This window comes from Hesperophylax consimilis, chromosome 7 (genome assembly GCF_061612785.1).
Source record: "Hesperophylax consimilis isolate HC1 chromosome 7, BYU_Hcon_1.0, whole genome shotgun sequence".
Taxonomy (NCBI): domain Eukaryota; kingdom Metazoa; phylum Arthropoda; class Insecta; order Trichoptera; family Limnephilidae; genus Hesperophylax; species Hesperophylax consimilis.
The window spans coordinates 25,969,117-25,993,349 of record NC_142842.1 but is presented as its reverse complement, the minus strand read 5'-3'; the positions used below and the strand labels follow the sequence as shown (position 1 = coordinate 25,993,349).

Here is a 24,233-nt window from a genome sequence, read left to right as displayed (position 1 = left end):
CTAAAAGGTCTTAAATAAACCACTACAAACCTTTTTGTAAGCAAAGAGTTAGTAAAACCAAATAGGTCTCTTCTGCTATACTGTGTGTCTCGCGTAAGACATCTTTAGGCATATGTCTTGTATTATTGCCAACTAAACGCATAAACCCAACCAAAGGTTATGCCATTGTCCTTTTTGATAATACCAATAGCCACTACTTGATTGTTTTTGACATTGTGTATGTATCTTTTTCCGGTATTGAAATGGTACTTTTTTATTATTGAACGTTGATATGTTATTTTCATGATACATGAGAATGTTACAATATCCACCATGAGACGAGGGATCGTTATAAAATCTAACACTATACATGAGAATGTTATAATATCTACCGTGATACGAGAAGTTCGTTATAATTACTTTTTTTACTGGCTCACATACACTGTGGCCAAAGAGATAATTTGTTTCATAAATGGTTATAAATATCTATGTTGTACCGTCCTTTCAATACTAGGGTTCTTTCGTAATTCGTTCAATTTCTACATGAGACGTGGAAACGTTATAATATTTACCATGATTCGTGCGAACGATACAATATCTTGTTGTTGTTTTCTTTAAATAAGTTGACACTATGTACTTGTTCTACCAGACGTAGATCATTTTACCCTGACTTGTCGCCCTTAATTGGGACCCTTTTGTATCACTCATGACACTGAGGGAAATGTCCTTCACTGTAGTGAGAATTTTTGTTCTCTTCAAACAAACATGAAGCTGTGCATTCAGCAATTTTTTTACGCTAACTGATACCTGTGGACTTCTTGTCAAGCGGACCCAAGAACCATCCACTATCCATTGACCATGGACTAGCCATCAGCTTCACTGTTGGTTATGAGGTATCGTGTCGTGGGAGTTAAATTGAGACAGTGACACAAAACCACCTAACTCGTTGTCTGGGAGACGAATAAGAAAAACTCCCAGGTTTGTGAAGCTTGAGCAAGGGTCTGTCATGTTCTCACAAACTGTAGAAGATTAAAAACGACCCCTAATCTTTCACCAAACACACGTGAAAGATTAGATTGTTATTACTGTGTATTCTCCTTCACCTTTTCATCAAATTCATGTATATGTGTAAAGAGTTAGGAAATTTGCTGGTTGATATATTTCGTCCTCACATGGAGATCGAATTGAGAATTAGCTCAGTCACTATCAATTTTCGCTGCTCAAACCCTCCATCCTTCACCCTTCCATCAAACTCATGTATATTTGTAAAGAGCTAAGAAATCTGCTGGTTGACCACATTTCGTTCTCTGAAAAAGATCGAACGGAGAATCAGCTCCATCACCAGCAGACCTTCTCGCTCAACGCCATTTTTTCCTCATCCCTCATTATTCTTGAGGTTAATTTCATGAATCTGGAAGGTGTACCCTACGCACATAGCGTATCGTCTGTCTTTAAGACAATCTTTATCCATGAAATCTGCTTCAAAAACTTCCTCTTCACCCCATTCCTAGGTAATCAACACATTTCTTGTAATTTTGAAAGTCGTAAGTTGTTATCGCTCAAGCGCTAACACCGGCCATGGAAGGCCAACTTCTTTCAGAAACTTGGTGTTACTACGGCACAACCACCTACCTGTACCTTGTAAATCAAATAGGTAACCTCACGCCAGTCGTGATAGTTTTTTTGTCTCCCCAATCTCGGGATACTCATGGTATAGTCAGCATAATAGATCTCTCTCTACTCTCTCCTCTCTAACCAACAACGTTTTTTGTCTTTTTGTCTTTTCTCTTGAACACAATTTGTTTCTCTCCAAACGTTTTTTCATCATTGGTCTACCAGGCAGGTAAACTTCAAGAATTTTGACTATAATAATAACCTGTCCCCGGATTAAAAAGAAGACCAGCAGCCCTCCTCATCACCTGCAAGCTGAGCTTCACTTCTTTGCCGCCTTCACTTCCATCACTCACTTCTCTCCAATCTCTGCGTACCAAAAAACACCCGACCGCACCCAAATTAGGTGTGAGTCGTGCGTGCAGTAGCAAATCAAGTTGTCTCATCATTCAAACCACATTCAAAAAAACCAACCTCAGAGCATGCCAGCTCAAGGTTAGTTATGTTCCTGCAATCAACTACCTGCCGTTTGTACAAATCAACCATTTGCCGTTGTGCAACCAACCACTTGCCGTTGTGCAATCAACTATTTGCCGTTGTGCAATCAACCACTTGCCATTGTGCAATCAACTACCTGCCGTTTGTACAAATCAACCACTTGCCATTGTGCAATCAACTACCTACCGTTTGTACAAATCAACTACTTGCCATTTGTACAGATCAACTACTTGCCGTCGTACAATCAACTACGGGCCATTGTACAAATCAACCACTTGCCGATGCGCAAACTCAACATAATAGCCATCACACGCATCAATCATCAATCAACTTACTGGTATTACTCCATGTCTTTACCAACTTCATTTCACCTTGACAACCACTGCCCCACCACATCAGCATAATGGAATTCACGCTGGTACAACATCAGAACCCGGACACTTCCGGCCCTCAGCATCACCATCTCTCAACCACAACCAAGAAGCACAGTTCAATTTCTATGGCCCTAGTGATACTTGAGTGCAATCTCAAATGGGTCAAGTTACAGTGAAAGTGTAACTTAAATAACTTCAGTGAAATTACGTCTACTTGGTACTCAACGAACACTACGCTCTTCAAACTTAGCTTACAGACCAATGAAATTTTAGAGTCAGGTTGTTGTCTTTTCATCACTGCATAACCTTGTATGTTTGTCTTTTCATCACTGCATAACCTTGTATGTTTGTCTTTTCATCACTGCATAACCTTGTATGTTTGTCTTTTCATCACTGCATAACCTTGTATGTTGCCTTTTCATCATTGCATAACCATGTACTCTTTCTTCTTTTTTTGTAAATCAACTTTTTTTCTCTCTCTACTCACCTCACGACAAGATGAAGAGGATTTTTAGCGCCTAAAGCTTCATTACCACGTCGCCTTTTACTGGCGGAGGGGGAATGTGTTACGTAATACAGTCTCCCTATTGTTAAATAGGGCATGGTTGCCCCAACTTCCCCTCACCGCGTGTGTCGAACACGCCGCCAGATGGTCAAAATACGTGACCGGCACAGACCACACGCAGCGCCGCGGCCACAAGCTAATCGCCTCGCCGCGCTCCGACAGTCTAGCTCCGACCTCGGCCTTGACCGCATGGTCGCTCGCGGAAACGATCTACCCGCCAATGACTTGCATAAATTACGCAATAACGAACGCGATCTCGTAACAGTTTCCAAACTAGAGGCATTTCGCTAATCGACTTACAATCATGTTTACTATTACGGCTCGAGCTAACTCAATGGAGTCCCGTTCCCGTGTAAAACCCCGAGTGCATATCTCTGCCTCAACTGTCCCGCCGCCTGTGAGCGCGGGAACGTCTGGCTCAACATGATGCCCCATACCACTCCTCAAGACGAATCGTAAGCTTTCAACCTATCCCCCTTTTCTTGTGTTCAATTCTCGTAAATTCATGTAGAATCCACGCTTGATCCGGTCGTCATAAATTAGTAGAGAGAGTTAGTAGGGAGATCTATGTCAACCTGCATTTCTCGAGACATTTAATATACCTTGTGCCTTACTACCCATGTGTTATTATTATGTGATAAACCTACCCTTTGACCTCCTAACCGATGGACGAGCCTGATGACCAAAGAAGCTGCCCGCCCCTGATAGTACACGAGTCGCCTGCTCTACCATTTTATCTGAGCTTAGCCAATTTAATAACCAGGTTCGATTCCCGGCTTAACCATATGTTAGCAAAGTATATGCAACCACTGTATAAGGGATTTTTTATTCCACTTAATATCTGGATTTTGCTCATAGGTACTTTTCTAGTACTTTTCTTTGGTATACACTAATAAACCAAGAAAAATGTAGTCCATAAAACTCTTCATCTGTGTGTTTAAGAAACATACCGAAAAGGGGTAATCAAAATACAAATTGTTCATTTCACAATAATTTATTCTTAATAATATATTACTTTTGTATACAGTTACTGAATAAATATTGTACAATTTAAATTACTTGTTATTTGTAACATGAATACTTTCCAAATAGGATTTAGCTTAGAATAGAAAAGCACTCAAATGAAACTCACACCAAACATTAAACTTCTTGTATAACCAACTGAGTATTTGTATTTAAAAATAAATATTTAAAGGTGTAAATCAAAAACAGAACCAATAAAAGAAATTTAATAATCAACGACAGATTGCAGTTGTATTGATATTTAATACAATGAATCTGCATATATAAATGCTTGGAAATTAATTGTACATATGTATATTATTTGGAAGATGAGCCACATGACTGGATGACCTGTTAGTTTGGAAAATAAACTAATAACACATCATTGAAAGTTCTGAAAAAATATTTCAACAGCAGAATCTTGCACGAAAACTAAATTGTTTTCAAATTATAAAGTAAAAGACAATATGGAAAAGTCTTAAATACAAATAGTTTTTCGTTTACCAATAACTTAATAATTAATGTATTCTCGAATAAAAATAATACTAAATAACTAACATCAATGTTTTACAACACTACTTAATGGGAAAATGGCATTTGTAAAGTGTAAAATTGACTATTAGTTAGTTAATAGTAAATATTAATGTGATACAAAAATTACTTTGTGTAAACTTTATGCTTCAATGTTGTTTGCAGACTAAAGATTATATTTTTCAGAGCTGCTCATTTACTTTCAATTTTATATTCATAAAACAGTTATTTAAATAGCAGCTTCTACCGCACAACCTTTTAAGCTGCGATTCAAGGAATCCCATAAAGTTGCCAATATCACTTGATAATATTCATCAACTTTTTGCTTTGGAAACAAATATTAGGCTCTTCCGATAAACAACAAAACAAAACAACAATCAACTACACACTAATTTAAACAAACATTTAATTTAACCTACCTTTTGTTGTGCTGGAAATGTTTTTTTACAAAAGCACTACAAGTACGTCTTATATATAAAGTTATTATGTACCATAACAAATATCTCAATATTTGGCCTTAATACTTATTTTTAAAAGGACTAGTTCATTGAAAATCAACCGTAAATTAGACATTAGACCATTATTATTATTATGCCGTTAACACACCAAACAAATTATTTGTACAGATACATATGCCCACACTTTCTACAAGGCTGTCAACGAGTTCCAGTGGCAAAACGAATCTTACCTTTAATGAATATTACAGAAGTGGAAGACAACTTACGTTATCATTGCTACATTATTAGTCGTACAAACAATAATCACAAATTATTACAATTCCACATTATCTCACAACAGTGCTATCAACTCAAATTCATTTTCAATCTGCAAATGTCACCATTAGAATCAACTTTATCCTATTTTATTTTTAGAGCTGGAGAATTATTTTGTTATTTAATCCATAAAGAGAATATAATGTGGAAAATGGATTTAGGTACATTTGTTCCCGAGCGGGCAAGAAAATATAAATACACACTTACTTGAATGAGAAATTCAAAACATTACTGTAATAAGAGTTCTTAAATTCGAAACTGTTACAATAGACACAAATATATTCAATAAATGAATTTCTACATATGAATATGTAATATACAATCAATGATTTCAAGTGATAATTAAAATGTATTTTCTAATTTCTTTAACAAATTCTTTGATTTAAATATATTTAACTACTTTATAAATACATTGAATCATTAATGAAAACATTTGACCAATTTCTACATTACATTATATTATGTTGGTGTTATTTTTATGCTCACTGGATCTGACGATATGAAGTTATTTATAGTTATAGTGCCAAATAAGTTAAAGAATTCAATTAATTTTTTACAAACTGAGATGAATGCAAGCAAGCTATCTTGGACTATTCAGTGATATTTTTTGACAATTTTTATTTGCGATTTGGTATTTCTCTAAATGAGTAAAAGAAAATAAAGACAATGGAACAACTTATTAATATAATTACATCTTATTTTCATCAATAATTTTAATGTAACAAAAGTGTTGAATACTTTTATAGAAAAAATATTTAAATATTCTAAAATTAGCTACAAATTATCAAACCAAATTACTTTCAATAATAATATTTAACTCAGGTTTATATAAGTTGGATTACACAATCGCAACAGCCTAAAAGTACCTAAAAATCTTACATTAATTATCTTTAATCAAATTAAGAGTATTGGATTATTCAAAATGCATAAAATTCATAAGATCACAGCATCTTTAAATTAAACAATAACAAAAAAACATCTCAAATCTGTAGGCCTGTATAAAGGTATTTAAGTATTTAAAGTTGCAACTGCAATGCTCTTCCAACTCTCCTGGACATGTACAATAATTTATTAGTTTTTTTACTTTTGTTTCCGCAGCTACATCGGCGTGCTTTGTCTGTTGTGTTTGTATTGTAAGCATAGTTAAGTTACATAAACCATATCAAAATAAACATCAATTCAGCGGCAAACACTACTTTAGGAAAAGATTTAATACCAAAGTATAAATCATTCAAACAATACAAAACTGAGATACTCAACACATTTTGTACCAGCAGTATTTGAATGCCTCGAGACAAAATGAAATACCAAATAATTAACATCAAGCAACAAATTATATCGTACAACTTTACAATTATCAAAATGCCGAGGATTCAATAATCAAGTACGACATTTTTGCTTTCTAATTGATATTTAAGTTGATGTGATCTAAACATTGATTAAGGAACACTATCCGTGCATTAGGGAAAAATGAAAATCAAGCGATCCCCGAATAGAAACCAAAACACGTCTATTTAAGAATTTAATACCGTGTGGCGCAACTCGCCTCCGCACACTGGCTACTGAGGTAAGGAGGCCACCACAAAGCCTATCCCTATATCGTATTTCAACCCTTTGGACAATGACTAAATACGATTATAATATTATGTGCCCTTAACTTTTGAACAATTTATAGACTTAACTCAAATATACCAAAGAATGTAAGACGTTATCAGGTTGCCTTCCCTTTAAAAGACTACTGTCATCATTTCTACTAAATTTTATTACACTTTAAAAAAAGGCTTACTAGATGTCGTTTAAATTTCATCTACAATAATGAGAGTGAAGCAACCAGGATGTCTGTTGGTAAGGAATCAGTGTAGTGTTGCCGACTGTAAGGAGACTACTTCTTCTTGACATTATTGGCGGCTCTCTTCTCAGCCTTCTTGAGAATCTTCTCGCGCTTATCCTGCAGGCGACGCTCTTTCTCGGCGGCGGAGCGTAGTTCCTTAAGCTTGCGTTTCAGGCGCTGCTTGTCGTCCCCGCTCACACCCAGCAGCTTGAGGTCGCGCGAGGTGAGCGCCAGCAGAAGGGCGCCGTCCACCCCCCGCGAGGCAAAGGCCCCCGCGTACCTCTCCAGCCCCTGGCCTTGTGCCACTATCCACTGCCACACCTGCAAATAAACCAATCATAACATCATCATCACAATCATCCCATGTCACATGATTTTTCCATAAATACAGTAACGCAGTTTTCAACACATTAATTAATTCACAACACCCAGAGACACCAAGAAAGGTGCCGTGTCGCCTGTGTGAAAAATGCTGCTTCTTTAAAGTATGTACATTAAAGATGGCACATATAAGCCATGTTTTGTATTCATTTATGTATTTATATATATTTTTAGGTACCTTCTTTGGCTGCACAATATTTGGCGAAAGTATCCATTAATATTAACCCTTAAGTGGCATCATCAAATCAAAACTTCCCTCCTCCCCCTTCTCTCTCATTCTATTCACCGCTGGGCCCCATGTATCTCGATACCTTCCTACCTTCTGACTGAGATCGCTTAGGAGGAGAGACAGCTTGCTCGCGTAAGCACAAAGTCTATTTACGAGAGTCATAAAATGAGAGTTTGAGTGAGACCACATGATACAAAACATTATCTAGAATATTCCACGAGAGGAACATTATGGTATACGATAGAAGCTTAATCAAGCTAGCTACTAAATATATTAGCTGAATTTGGGAAGTTCAAAACAAATTCATAAAATCACTGACCTACACCTAACGAGCTATCGCTCGAGTGGTTAACAGGTTCACTGCCAACTCTGCCATCTGGCGGAGTTCAAATAATTCCGCACCCGCCGATTGGCGTGTGCATCAATATAACTTTCGATGCTCAGTGAAAATTTGGCAACTGTTGCGATGTTTTGTTTTTATACTGGCCTTGTGTTTGAATGAATCAAAAATAATTTGTCCGCGTGCGGTTTTTTACTACCTACTCTAGTTTTATCCCTTCAGGCTAATTTGTTCGCTTTTGGGAACAACTCGTATTGTCTCGCAGAAATCGTTGTCTTCCTTACTCTCACCAATATGATCTAATCAGTGTTAAAAAAAGAAAACCCCACGCTTTATATTCAAATCTAGAAGTTAACCACAGAAGAATTAAAATATGCACCTTTACGAAACCAAAGGCACCTACCGCAATTTGAAAAAAAACTTTTGAGACTTTGTGAATTTTTTATCAAATATTTTTAAATGAAACGAAAAAAAGTGAGATAATGATAACTTTCATATTACATTTGTCTAATAAAATATGTGTGTGTTTATATATTTTTTCATTATCAGTAATTTAAGTTACAATAAAAGCAAAGTGAACCATTTTAATTTTTTTTTTTGTTTGCATTCATAATTTTAATATTTAATTCTAATAATAAAATATGAGAGCATATTTCAACACCTTACAAAAACAGTTTTTAGTTTAGGATTTTATTGCAAAACAAAAATACTCCAACCTGTTCATGGGTTCAAACTCGGGACTCATTACACAAGTAGGAAAACATGTACCCACATTAAACAATATTATATCGGTTGTGATTTACGTAACATTCAAAAATACATCATTTTTATTATTTTCAGTGCTTATAATGAATTTATGTCGCCGTTCTTACAATAGTTTATGGTATATAATGGTCAACGTCAGCCTGTCAAGCAATTGATCGGGGTTTAAATCTCTACCACAGCAATTTATTTTTATTTAAAAAATTACTTTTTCATTTAAAAAAATGTGATTTTGCAAGGATGTGCTAGTATTAAAATAATAATCATGGCAATGAATGTATTATGCACCTGTTGCTTGGTCCAATGCACGACCGGGGTGCTATGGTGAGGGCTGAAGGAGGTGGTGGAGGCGGACAAGGGGGACAGTGAGGGGGATTCCGTGCCAGGGACCCCGAGGGGCTGCCACGGCATCTCGCTGCCCACGGCCATGCCCGGACCCACTTTCTTCACTGGAATTTTAAAGACAAAACAAATATTACATTTTTTTGTTATTGTTTTTGAAGATTACTTTACTTACTACTTTTCATAAAAGGGTCATTGCTTCGTGCAATCGCTCCGAAATGAAATGCTAGAGAGGCACTCACAATTGTAGAAGTTTTTAAAATATTGCCTGATTATTCACAACCGGAAATGTTTGTCTTCTTCTTCAAAAAAAAATGGTTGGTACTGAAATAAACATAAATGTTTCCACATGATTTTACGGGGCAATTGGTCGTCTATGTGGAAAATATAGACCATTGAAATTGAATCTACAAAATTAAATCGCAATTTAAACCGCTTTTGTAATTGCATGTTACAACTCTGATTTTTGATAATACGCTTAAACCGAATCATCTAGAAGTACCCTCAGTTTTGGGTTTCAAAAATCAAAGTTTTGAAAAATGCTGGGATAAATATTCTACTTATTAACCTGTTAACCGGGCGGGACGTATATATACGTCAAACGTAAACAGTACCGGGTACGGGTAGGACGTATAAATACGTCCTTGAAATATATGTTGCGCCCTGGAACGAGCGGGACGTATATTTCCGAACATATCACACGGAAATTGAGTTTTTAATTTTTACACATTTTAATTTTTGAAACTCAATGTTTCTCTTTTATCTGTGTGCTTTTATTTATTGTTCTGTAATTATAACCTTTTTTATATTTTTTTGTAATCTTTATAATTGTTTGTAAATATTCTATTTTTTTAATTCGATGTTTTCACTTTTTTGATGCATAAATAAAAAAAAATAAAAAATAAAATTAACGTCCACCGGGCGTGACGTATTGATACGTCCTGGTGAAGGAGTTCGCGCCCGTTATATTTTGCGTAATTCAAAACTGAACTCCCCGGTTAACAGGTTAATAATTAAGGAAAGCCTTTAGACAACTTTGAAGCCTTGGAAATTAAGAAATCCATTAATAATAAATAGCCTTAATCTTAGATAATGTGTTCCCTTTCATCACCAGTTCCATCTCCTCCCCTCACTCTTCACTAATCCCTAGTCACACTTCAACAGTTAATATACATTCACCAATAATAATTTTGTAATATTAAGTTATATATATATATATATATTTTGTTCTGAGAAAGGAATGGATGTTCCAAAACCAGTCAGTGTTAAAATAAAAAGTATAGTGGTTTAAAACATAGTAATATTGTATAATTTAATTGTAAACTAATTACGGTAGAACCTCGTTAATTCTAAATTCACAGGACATCAATAATCAAATTTCGAATTAACGAATTCCCATGTAATTTGAAATTTTATGAAAAAAAAACAATGAAAATAGAGTTTCTCGGCCGCCCCTTCAAATTAGGGTAGTATCTTAGCAGTAAATTCGTATTAATATGAATTATAGCATTATTTTTGAAATTTGAAATTTAAAATGAGATAATCGTAAAAACACAATATATTTACGCGTAAATCGAGATTTCGTAGCCGACCCTTTAAATTCATTCATAAGATATTTGGTGTAAATTCGTAAAACTACGACATATTTCTGAGTAAAACTTATTTCCTCGGACCTTCAAACTCGGATATTCAAAACAAATTGGAAAAAATATGACATTCCAGTGTAAATGGATTCAGATTTACAAAATAATTATACTAATTAGGACGACGTATAACCACATAAAAATACATTTTTCGGCATTTTACCACCACGGTTGTCTTTTAGATTCAGATTTACGAAATTTTGTGATTTATTTTCAATTTTTTCGAATTACACGATCAAATTTTCATGCGGGGACAAAAATACATTTCGAATTAAAAAACTATTTAGTATGAAAAAAATTTTCTGTGAATATTTTTTTGGCAAAAATGTCGAATTAGTCATTTTTCGAATTTTCGGGGTTCCACTGTATTCATAATTTGACTAATTTTGTCAATGTGACTATTATATGGGAAACCAGATAAAATATTTCAGTGATAAAAAAGAACATGATAAAATAATAGGCTTTGTGTTGTTCTTTATTTAATATATTCACCTCGTGCATTGGCCTCGTTGACAGCCTGTCGAATCTCCTCAACGAGGTTCTGCGTGAGAACCACGGGGTTGGTGGCGCCCGCACCTGCTGGTAGCTGGTCTCCGGCGAGCCTCCTCTCCCTCTCCGCTAGCACCTGCTTCAGCTGCTCCGCCAAAGATGCCGGGGGTCCTGATCACGGAATAAACACCTAACTCGATTAATACAATAGCAAAACCCAAGGAAATATTCAAAAGATTTTACTATTGGAAAAATTCATCCCAGCAGCTCATTCATAGGTGCATAGGTGAACGTATGCGAAACTCGACTGACGTGAGCGGAATACTCATTCATAGTTGATCTTGGTTCATGAGAACAGGGCGTTTCTTCGACTCGTTTTGTGTAAGTCGGCTCATATGTGGAATGAGCTATCGGAAACTGTTACACCTCCTTCATTTATTCCGGATCTCTTCAAAACCTGCATTAATAAATCCCTTCAACAGACCCTTCCTTAACCCATCCCACAATGCTGCCCAACCGGTGGCGATAAAGTCAAATTAAAAGAAATTACGTGTTAAATTTATAATAATAATATTTTTTAATAGTTTCAATATAAAAGGTGTTTTGTGCCTACTGTAAAAATTGATAAATGGAAGTTACGCATTCTACAAATTAAGCTATCGATGTATCAGTTTTATAGTGTATTTTGAAAATCCTAAATAATTATAATTTTTGTATTTTAGACAAATTTTTAAGCCTGGTCAAGTATAAAATGAAGCGAATTAGAATAATTTTTGACTAGTGGATCGCCTTAACCACTCGGAACATTAGAACGTCAAAAGACGTAAATATGATAATAGCGGTCAAGACATTAGTACGTCTTTTCACGTAAGCGCGCGAGATTTTACAAAAATCGATTTATTTCCATCACTAGTATACGGATTGCCATGATTTAAAAAACAGAGTATCGATAATGAATAACGCTACGCGTCTGCATTCAAAAATATCTATGGAATCTAGAGGTGCATTTTCTGAGTCGATTGAATCTGTCAGCTTGTTCGTTCGTAATTTATTGCGTTTTTAAATAATTTATTAAAAATATTTTAGTTTGGACGGTTAATATTTTGAGGTGACCAATAGTTTTTAATTATATTTCTTCAATATATAAAGTGTTATTTCTTTATGATACTCAGAAAAAAGTACATTTTTCACAGCTTTGAAATAATGGTCAGCGATTTTTACATATTTTTGACGTTTTCAGAAAATGTATATTTAGAAACGCAAATATTTACGTATAACAAAACAATACGATAGTGAATTTCATAATCTTTCCAAAACATTTTTTAGAATGAGGCTACGTTTCCCAAAACGTGAGTTATGGAGCTTTTAACAAAACTCGTGAATAACACAAAAATTTCCGCGTTTTGACAGTTCGCAAAGGAACACAAAGTAAATAAAAGTCCTTTTCTGAGAGGTTAATTATTATATAGAATAAAGAAGAACACAAGAAATGAGATATTGGTGTGTTTAGTGTCCCAAAACCTGGGAAATTCCTCAAATTTCCAATACAGAACAGTATTTTAATTTAGATCTAATGGGATTGCGAAATATGATGTCAGGCAAGTAAATGAGAGACAGAGCATGTGTTAAATGGGCTAGAACAAAAAGGAGAGTGGTGATATCGGTTTCTGTTAAACTCTACATGGAAGGCATTTCTAGTGTATTATCTATCTATAAGTGATTTTACCCAATAATTGGTGGTGATGAGTGATGGAAGAATATGTGTCTTCCTTCACTTGGTATTCCCCACTGGATCGTTTGAAAACCTCGGAATATTGCTGAAATAAACAAGTCACAGTTTAATGAAATTGAAATATTGAATTTCCATAAAATAATTATAATTATCTGAGAATATATTTACCGGGTGTCCGGGCAATTCATCCCCTGTCAAACTAGATAGGGTAGATTCCGGATTTTCTTCTCTGAAAAACATCGTAATGGACACAAGTCAGAGAACTGTACAATGCTGTTACTAAACAAGACAACAAATTAAAGTTAAAATAAGTACCTGTTGTTAGAATTGAGAAGAATGTCGTGTGATGCTGAGGTAGATTCACTTAATGAATCATCGTTGGAGTCGTTGTAGCTTTCATCAAGGCCATCATACTGTTAAAATATAATAGCAATGACTCAAAACAGAAATTACAATAAAACTACTAATAACAACAAAGGAATATTGGTTACCAACTTCAAATTTGATTGAAATAAGGAAGGTGATGCTTATTTAAAGCCACTACCTGTGTACATAATATTTAGCAAATTAGTAACTTTGAGTGGAGCATTACGTCTAATATTCTGAATGTTTAACGAAGAGATATTATATATTACACTCACGCTGCTAGCATTGGACAATGAGTGCGGAGAATGATGCCTCTGTCTGGCCAAATCTCCTCTTGTCCTTTGAGCAGAAGTGTCCAGGAGAACTGTCTGCGGAACTGCCAAGTCCAGCTCCCTGCCGGCACCTTCCTCATCCTGCTCTCTCCCACTCATGGAGCCGTCAGGGTCCAGCCCCAAACTGGTGTTATCCTGCTCCCGCCCGTTGAGAGAACCTTCCGGATCTCTTTCCAGGCTGGCACCATCTAGCTCTACGTCAGATACTACTTCGGGAGCTGCCACCGGGGCTTGTGGTACCGATGGGATGGTCGAAGCAACAACGACTCGTCGTTCTACGGTGGCTGTCTTCTCATGTGGAGATCCTTCCGATGAGAGATCACCGTCGGAGATCCAAGAGTCTATAATGTAAAAATTATCCTGTTAGAAAATGATAGGAGAAATATGGATTTTTTTTGGATAAATCCTGAATATTATGTACAGGATGATTTTATAAACCGTAGCTCGGTTGCTCGGCAAACTGTACAAACTAGAAGTGAATTAGAAATTGATTTTATTACCAAAAAGTTGTCTGACAGCCAGAATCAAGTCAATTCTTGTCTACTCCAAAGCTCCACATTCTCAGTCAGCTCCCGTCTCTTTAAAGAACTTACCTTCACTCACGGAAATTCTCTATTCTTCCATCAGTATTCCCATATCGTCACCTTAATATTAATATTAGACTCTTAACCCTTGTAATGACATCCTCCCGCGACCTAGTACTCCTTAGTGTGCCTGGGTAAAATGCCAATCGCTCGCTGTACGCCGGCTGACACTTTTTTCATAATAACTTACTTGTTTGTTGCAAAATTATGTTTTTATAAATGATACCGTCTTACCAAATAATGTGTTTATATATTAATAAAAATTGAATATATATATATATCCTATGTAGTTTGCCCAAGGTAGCTACTTACATTCAAATGTTCATATGAAAATATTTTTTAATTTTACTACATTTTCCAGCTAAAGAAGCTTTCCTGAGAATAAAAATAAATCATATAAGGCTTTTTCGTAAATAAATAAAGTACTATGACTTTTGAAAATCGGAATTATGACATTTGAAATCCAATTTTTTCACAGATAAAATAAATATATTTGCAAGTGACGAAATGACAAGCTATAATAATATTCACACCGATTATTTCCTCGCAAATAAAATATATTTTAGTATGCTAGGACCATTTTCAAGGTACAAAATAACATAAAATGGAAGTAAGCGCGGTTAGCTACTAGCACTGACGGTTAAATCTCTTGGCATTGTAAGGTGTCTGTTGGGAAAAAGCTTTTGTGCAATACAACTGTAATATTTTTAAACTGGCAAGACTATTCTTTAATACATATACGGTAGAGTATGGACAATCCCTCCTAAATCAAATTACTTATGATAACAGCATGGAGGTAATAAACCAACAAACCTTATCATGATTTTCCTATTTGTCTTCCCAGAGACAAATTAACGTAAACAAAGTTTTTTCAAGATCTTAGAGATATTAATTTGTTATCTTCTTCCATTTCAAACTTTGTCTATTTCTTTATACAGCGTGAAACTTTACAATATGCTTTTAATAGTGTAATCTTTTTTTCTTTGAAAACCAACTTTGATCAACTGAACACAATATTAACAAAATTATAAAACTTTGTGTATAGCAATATCATTCTGGTGAAAAATTAATATGTACAATTTTACCTATCTACACTCTTTTTCCGTGTATTATAGCAGTTGTATGTACAGTATACATAAGTTGGGAAGTTTTCTCAGCAATGTTGATTCTTGTAGGCCTACAAGACAAATTTATCTTTTAAGATATTCAATATTGTGTGAATATGAATGAATCACTTATTTTTTATCCACTTTTTAAGTGCCAAGCACACTTAAAAAAATAATTGAAATAATCAAATGATTAGCAACAAATATGTCTTGATTTATTTACAAGTTTCGAATTCTTGAAACCAATCTCAAGTACAGAATTTTTTCATGCGTAGCAATAAACATGGACGAAGCTAACTAGGAAATTTTGAAATAATAATCTGGATTCAGCTTTAATAAATATATATTTAAAGATAGTCAACACACTTAAAATTAGCTTTACGGAGATATATAGATGTAACAGTGACTGGAATAAATTATTCATAAACTTACAATCTAAGGTTAGTCCATTATAATATTGAATGTTTGGTGGTGAGTTAAGATTGTTATGTCACATGAGAGTCCCAACTGCTCAGAGCCCGTGGAACTATGGCACCCTATTTTGGAGAATGTTGTGATGAAAATTTAATGGGGGAAAGGGAATGATGAGAGGAAGAATGGGAAAACCTGCCATTCATATCTGGTCACAAAACTAAAATAAAGCCATGGTGATCTTTCATCAGGTTAATAACGAGAGAACTTTTCATTGGACACAGTTAAATGCAATTATATATAAGTAGACATTTCATAAAGCTGTCACATATCTAAACTATACACAGATATTAACACTTGCTTAACCTTTGAAATCATTTAGCAACTGTTCTTATAGCCGCCATAAATTATTAAGTATCTCAATTTTTTAGTTAATGTGCATATCATTTTAATTTTACTAAAAAAAATCAGAAGAGTACATATTTGAAATGTGATAAGGTAAAAAAAATATAATATAACAACATATTCACAATACATCTGATTCACATTGGTCATATTATTATACAAAAATGGATCTACAATAAACCGAAAAATACATGGAGTCAATTTTGTACTGCTTATTAAAAAAAAGTCACATTCGTTAATGACACAGATGGTGTAAATTTGATGAAGTTAGCTGATAATAATTGAATAATTTTCTTAGACAAATTAAAAGACTTGAAAATGTTGCTTAACCTAATATTCATAAGAGAATTAATTTTAAATTTAACAATTTAATTTTAAATTCCGTAAACAAAGAAGATTTCATTTAGAATTTTTAATAGCAAGACATGTTTGTATGCAAATGAAAACTAATTTCCAAATATAATTGCATAACTAGTGCAAATATTATAAGCTATAGCAGTCCATTTCATTAGAGATATAGAAAAATTCTAACACTGAGATATTAAGAAGTAGAATTAACATGAATAGAAAATATCCTAAGGACATAATATAAAACACTTACTTAATTCTGAAATAACACTTCAATTAAACTAGTTACTTCACTATATCAAACCATCAAAAATGCACATGAAACTGTGAACGAAGTGAACGACCATTATAGAAGTAAAATTTGAAAGATAATTTATAAACCACTAGCTGACATGTAACCGGCGTTGCTCGATTTTTCTCTACTTTATATATATATAATATGCATCTATAAATTCTCTAAATGATAGTGAAAACCAGTGGCGGCTCGTGACTTTTGGGTTACTAGAGTGCTAATATTACAAAAAATGGCTTAATTGATGTTGTAGCTGAAAACGATTTTTTATTTTTTTTTCGAAAAATTGATTTTTTGATGAAGATTTTCAGGAATTCCGTGCGGCGCACGGCTATACTGAAATTTCCTGAAAATCTTCATACAAAAATCGATTTTCTAAAAAAAAAATAAAAAATCGTTTTCAGCTATAACAACATCAGAAATGCCATTTTTATAATATTAGCACTCTAGTACACCCAAAAGTCACGAGCCGCCACTGGTGAAAACTCTATCAAAATCCGTTGGGTACTTTAGAAGAACTAAGCGCACTTGAAAGCGACTTTGTTTAATACGATTTTGGCCTCAGCTGATTTAATAAAAAAAAGCATTTACTAACTGACTTTTTTGTTTCAACATTATTGATGTCACTGTCTTTTGAGTGATGCATAAAATTTTGTAGTGACAATACTTTTAGCACAGTGTGTAGCAATAGGCCACCATTGTGAGGCTTTAAGCACAGAGTTTAAGTGCGCCGCTAAATCGGCCGTCCGAGGACAAGAGGTTTCTTGCAAAGTAAATAATTTATGCTTACCACAGCATAATATTGTGTAGCTACTTGTCACTTGTACATGCATATTTTTGGGTGACCGGGTATCTCATCAAAATGACAGTTCAACACACCTACAAAAAGTGATATAAAGTCATGAAACATGTTACATAGGTAACTATTTAACCTAGTTTTCGTTTCATCACTTTTGATGACTCTATATAACTTTTTAAAGGTGTGTTTAATTGTCATTTTGATGAAATATCACGGAAGCCATACTTTGATATTACTCAGTAAAATACTAAAGTTAAAAAAAAAATGCAACATCTATTCTTTCATTAAATTTTTTATTTTTTCTTGTAGATTTGGGATGTTTTCAAAGTGAAACAGCATCAATATACACTAAATCTAAAAAATCCATGTAAATGCTGCGGCAAATGGAAGTCCGCACCCTTCCAAATAAAAAGCAATTTTGAATATGTAGTTGAAGGTTTAATTTTGAGGTTGATTGATTCACTCATAGTTTCATGTGTATCTCCAGTTTCAAGTTTCAAGACATTCACCCAATGACGTGCGAACGACCGGGTGTATCCAAGTTGAGTGGTTTGTGGCACTACTCTAGTGAACTACTGGTATGGTACTAGGGTATATCTCCAGTTGGAACATTACCTAGGAGTTGGAAGGGCTCGGGGGGAGGTCGTCGGGACATCTGCGGGGTGACCTGTTTGGCACTGGGTTCGTATGGCAACATTACCGGGACGCCTGCTTTCTTCTGAGTTTCCTGCAAACATATACAACATGTTGACTTATTCAGTTTGAAAATATTGCAGGTTTGTTAGGCCTGCACATACATTATTATGTATCAACTGTGGTTTGGTAAAAACCCTCCAAGCTACAAAACAAAAAAATTACGGGAGACGGTAAAAAACGAAAATTTACAAATTCGTAAAACTAATTAAAAATCTTGTAGTTTATATGAAAGCGGTTACTTGTTTTTCATAATTTTGATGTAAAATGATGCAATTCTATTTATAATTATAAAAGATTTGAGGGTTGAGTAATTTCATCTGAGGATTTCTCGAAATAACTTAAAATTAATTCTATTCATAAATTTAGTTTTCAGTATTAAGAATTCCCTAAGAAGGTAAAATTATTTTTCCATGTTTTACTTTGAAGACTATTCTATATGAAACACTGAAAAGTAACATTCCCAAAAAATGTGATTTAAGATTCAGCATTCAAAAAACGTGGCAAGGACAAAAGGCGGATTTTACTCATTTAGCTCATTATTACTCGCCCCTTTATTTCAGACAGATTTACAAATGGCTGGCTGTTCGTTTTGATAAGATTAAAAGAAAAAAAATACATTAAGCTTGAAATCCACTCCTAAATTTTAAGATGGACCTCCATAGCAAAAAAAATTCTTAAATGTCCACTACATAAATGCTTAAAAATTTACTTTAGGTAACTGGCTAAAACAGAACAGTGACAAAATAGAACATGAATAGGTTTGTTTTATTTTCTTAACTTTTCTTCAATGTTCTGCTTTGTCGCTGTTCTGTTTTGTCATGGAACTGTTATTTGAGTGGTTGAGGGCAGTATAGTTACCAGCAGCAGGACTTCAAGTCGGATGACCCTGTCCTTGAGGGTTTTGACCAGGGCGTTGTACTCGGTGTCCTTCTCCTGCACCAGCTGCTGGTAGAACTCCTCGCGGTGGATCATGTCTATCTCTCTCTGCCTGAAGTCACGGAGCAGCTTCTTAGCCTGTCAACAAAATATAATTGTTATTTATATCAAGTGTGAAAACATCAGTATAATAACAGTACTGATGGCTTAGCTATATATCTATAAACTGCCCATCTACATTAAATTAATTAATTACAAAAATCTAAATAAATATTAAATTTCTTGGATTTTGCAGACTTCTATTTGGTGAGGCTGTTTGAAATTATGTGTTGATGTTAGGCCCACAATATGTGTTCATAAAGTAATGAATTATTTTGCGGGTAACACAAAACAAAGAAAAGAAGTGTTGATAACACAACATTGAAAAATAGCCATTGCAACGATGGCATAATAATATATGGCGTAAATAGATATTGCAATGTGTCTTTCTTGGAAAACTATTCTACTACACACGGTGTCTGGAACCTGGTAGTACAGAGTTAAGCTTAATAGTTCTTGGTATCTGGTATTAGATGACTACACCAAAACTAAATGAAGAAACCACATTAAGAAGATTAACGCCCTGATGATGAACACTTTAACACTGTCCAAAACGTTGGCTAGAGAAGAAGGAAGCACAAAACGGCATAACAACACGAAAATTAATCACAATAATTATTTAAGATGTTGGTACTTGATATGTGGTATTTTCGGGATTTATAGAATGGCGTCTGTGGAATAATATTATAATGTACCCACATTACATGAAACAATAAGGAATTAAAGTAAAATATATTGACTATTAAAAAATATATTCATTTAGACCAAAAAATACCAATACTAAATATACTTATATATTTTTACTCTCAGAATTAATAAACCGTACTTGAAAAATGATTTGAAAGCTTTACTGTGTATACGCTCCATGATTGGTCGAACGAAATCTGATGTCAAATGTACTCCGTGTTAAGTTTGTACAACGTAATAATTAAAAATCTCTTTCTGTTACATGCGTACTTTGATAATAAGAAGGAGAGGTCGCTATACAGTTTTGTATTGTGTAGTTAGGTATGTTGATCTGAGTTTTTGAGATGATTTGTGGTTGTCTTTTTAGTTATATTGATTGTTTACATATTATTATTGTAGTATATCCTGACATTTTAGAAGGTTTTGTTGAATTCAAAGCGGTAAAATTGAAACTTCCATAATATAATTCAACTCAAACAACTAGCACGATCGCGACTAACCTACATGCCAATTTAACGTTTTTGTAAAAATGAGTGACTAGGAACTCATTTCAAATTTACGTAAAAGCAGTGACAATAACCCCGCTGGCGAGAGCCCGCCGTACTGCCGCGGTGTGAGCTACGTAGGTACATCGATAATACCGTGTACATGCTTTGTCTAGCGATGCTTTGGCGAGAATAAAAAATTCTAACGTTAACAATTAAATTCAGTACGAGATTTTGATACTAAAAAAAAAAATTCCCTTAATTTAGTTAGACGGTAAACATTGATAAAAATGTACTGCAATTCCTTACTAAAGATTTTAAAAAATCTTCATATAAAAAGCACTAACCACAGGACGTAGACAGATGACGTCACGTACCTGTCCTAAACTATCCTATATTTCAAGCTGGAAACAAGCATACACATTCACAAAATTTCATTGAAATCGGTTTGGCGGTTTCGGAGATTAGCGTGTACGAGCACAGTGACACGTGATTTTAATATTTTAAGATAGTCTATAACTTACTTTTTTATATAAATATTTAACTCCAGGGTCACCGACGTCTTTGCGAGTCAGAGACAACGGAGGACAGAATGGGTAAGATTGTTTCATAATTATTTTTTATTTTTATTAGATTAGGTAGGTAGGTATATGTTGAAGATTTGTAGAAGCCAATGCGAGTAATGCTAGAGTATTGTAACTTGTTTGTTGTTTATGACTGTGGCGTGCTTTTATGGCGTAGAAGGGGGTGCATGGACCAGATCTTCTCATTGCGTATGCTCACCGAGAAGTTTCTGGCAAAAAACCAGAAACTTTTCTGTGTCTTTGTAGATCTACAAAAAGCACATGACCGAGTTGACAGGAAAAAGCTATGGAAGGTGTTGTCCAAGTATGGAGTGAATACGAATCTGACTTAGGCAATTACGTCTCTGTATGAGGGAAGCGTTGCATGTGTTAAGGTGAACGGTGGTTTTACGGGGTGGTTTGATATATGATACATGAATAAGCAAGAATTGAAAGAGTTAATGATGAATGTAAGTAAGTCTAAAGTAATGGTGTTTTAAAGAGAGAGTACGAAAACAGTGTGTAATATAGTTGTGAATGAGGAATACTTGGAGCAGAAATATTGAAAGAAGGGTAAATGCAGGTAACACCATTAATGGAGGACTGAATGCAGTTGGCGCTAACAAAAAATTGTCCAAAGAAGCGAAGTTAGCAGTCCACAATGGAGTGCTGGTGCCTACCCTGATGTATGGAAGTGAGGCATGGAACTGGCAGAGAAATGATGAAAGTAGACTGAATGCTGTTCAAATGAGATCCCTGAGGCATATGTGTGGTAAAACCATGTATGATCATGTGAGAAATGTTGAGATCTGCAAAGAGTGCGAGGCTGATGTAAGCGTAATGAGTAAGATTAAGAAAGGGACCCTTAGATGGTTTGGGTATGTAGAGCGAATGAGCGAAGAAAGGAGTGTAAGGAGAATAAATTATGGGAATTCGAATGGTAGCAGAAGTCGGGGATGCCCGAGGAAGACAACATGGCACGATCAAGTGAATCAGATACTCGAGTCAGACCATGTCAAGAGTCAGAATAATAGAAGAGTATGTGTGAATGTGAATGAGGCAAGAAGTGTGTGCCAGGACCGAGTTGTTTGGCGGTCCGTCCTCTCTGCCTACCTCTGCTGGGAAACGGAGTGATGGTTAGTTAGTAATGAAAGAAATTTCTTCTTACCCTATTATACTTGGAGTCCAGGTTGGAGTATTGTTCTTGGGACTGCTGCAGCATATCCTTGTAGGACTGGGCCTCCCGCTGAGTGGACTTTAAGCTCCTCTCCGTCTCCCGCAGCTTCAGGCCCGACTGTCGCAACTTCTCAGAGAACTCCTCGTTCTCAGCACCGTTGGACTCCAACTCCATCAGCTTTGGAACACACAACACAGAGATAAAGACAAATGACAAAACAAATCTCAGGGCTTGCCACCACAAGAGCTTATCTTTTATGAAATTTTTTTGTTTTGTTTTAATGTGAAAAACCCTATGGAGCAAGTGGGAATAAGGCATCCCTAAATGGGGTATGTTGTGAGGCTAATGGTAGCGGGGAGTGGAAGGAGATGGGTAGAGGAAGATGGGAAAGATCTGTCACCAAATATGGTTAAACTCATTTCAAGCAACGTTTCGATTCTGAATTGAGATCTTTCACCAGGGTAATACTGAAAGCATCTGCCATTCAACAGGCAGAGGTCATCTGTGTTCTTAAACCCCTCATTTAAGGCGATGCACTATGTCGTGTAATATTTTAAATTGAGCCGTTATCAATAATAACCCTTACGTAGATGGCGATAAGGCTTAAATTCCCGCTTAACACCATCCGCCTGTTTTGATTTATGCAAGAAAAAAACATGGCCAAAAAGTACCTTTTATTTTATTTTGTGGATGTTCAGGCATAAATATATATATATTTTTTTGATCATTTTATAAATAACTTAATTTGCCACATTATACAATAAAGAGATTTTGAACTTTAAAGCAGTTTTCATAGGCCTTATACATAATTTTTGTCTGGGCTTATAAAAAGACTTATCTAAAAAATACTGGATTATTTCAAAGGCCAAGATGTATTCTACTCGCAGTATTTAATTAAAGCATCTGAAACATTTCTAGGCGACCAAATTTTCAAACCAAAAACACATGATTTTGCATTACTACGTATGGCATCGCCTTAATACAGTATATTACATATTAATAAAAACCTCAAAAATCAATGCTAATGTTATTTTTTGAGAAGTGCTGTAAAAATGTTAAGAAGCAAACTTTGCAAAAATATTACTATGTATTCATTTTTATTTATAATACAAACTTTAAAGTAGTGAAAAAAAGCAATCTAAAAGCTTTAAAAATAGGTTCTAATTTAATATAACATTGTGAAAATAGGTTTATGTTTAAAATATTTAAGGTTTTATAAATGCCTTATACTAACCAAAATTTGGTGAATTTCAAAGGAAAAAAAAAACATATTTTTGCAAATCAACACATTATTATTATTATCATTTATAAATAATAAAAACACATTGTATTTGATATAATATTATAACAAAACGGAAATAAACTTTTTTCGATATTTTGGTAGAAGATAAAAAATAACAGTGGTAGCTTTTGAATAATAAAAATATTTTACTAATAATGTTAGTTAAATATTTTGGATTGGACCGTGAATTATACATACGTGTACAACTATAGTGAACAATAGTGTTATTTATAATAGGTATAAGAAGAGAGAGAAGTCTTGAACAGATTACCGATGACCAGGATAAAATTGAAGTTAGTAAGAAGCATGCAAACATGACACGTATGAGAGAGTTTTACCTTTTTACCCAGTTGGGAGACTGTCGTTTGGGAAGCAACTAACTGTGACTGAGTCTGGAAACAACACAAATACGTCACATGCATTACACCGATACACAGATACACAGGCACACGCACACATGCACCAACTCTCCGCTATTCCATCACGCTATTTGCTACTCTCTTCTATTCTATTCTATTCATAAACACAACACATATTGCAAAAGCCATCTGTGATGCCTCTTCTATACTGCAGGCCAGGAGGCCAAAGGAAACTAATAGTGACATGGTTTTTTTTTTTAATTTTACGTGAATTTAATAATTTG

General features: G+C 34.7%; 1 protein-coding gene across 6 annotated transcripts in view; it reads right to left on the bottom strand.

Annotated features, from left to right (window-relative positions):
• Positions 1 to 4,002: 4,002 nt before the first annotated feature.
• The window catches only part of Spn (protein phosphatase 1 regulatory subunit spinophilin), a 181,879-nt gene continuing 161,648 nt past the window's right edge, over positions 4,003 to 24,233 (bottom strand). For 5 of the 6 annotated variants that reach the window (XM_089633340.1, XM_089633342.1, XM_089633344.1 and 2 more), the window contains 11 exons: positions 23,929 to 23,982; positions 22,300 to 22,485; positions 19,280 to 19,435; positions 18,341 to 18,452; positions 13,724 to 14,121; positions 13,398 to 13,495; positions 13,251 to 13,311; positions 13,077 to 13,167; positions 11,354 to 11,521; positions 9,165 to 9,325; positions 4,003 to 7,485 (listed from right to left, as the gene is read on the bottom strand). In XM_089633340.1, the coding sequence (XP_089489466.1) occupies positions 7,216 to 7,485; positions 9,165 to 9,325; positions 11,354 to 11,521; positions 13,077 to 13,167; positions 13,251 to 13,311; positions 13,398 to 13,495; positions 13,724 to 14,121; positions 18,341 to 18,452; positions 19,280 to 19,435; positions 22,300 to 22,485; positions 23,929 to 23,982 (1,755 nt within the window). In that variant the 3' untranslated portion in view covers positions 4,003 to 7,215. The remainder of the gene's footprint in view (positions 7,486 to 9,164; positions 9,326 to 11,353; positions 11,522 to 13,076; positions 13,168 to 13,250; positions 13,312 to 13,397; positions 13,496 to 13,723; positions 14,122 to 18,340; positions 18,453 to 19,279; positions 19,436 to 22,299; positions 22,486 to 23,928; positions 23,983 to 24,233) is intronic. The other variant, XM_089633343.1, reaches the window with a different exon arrangement.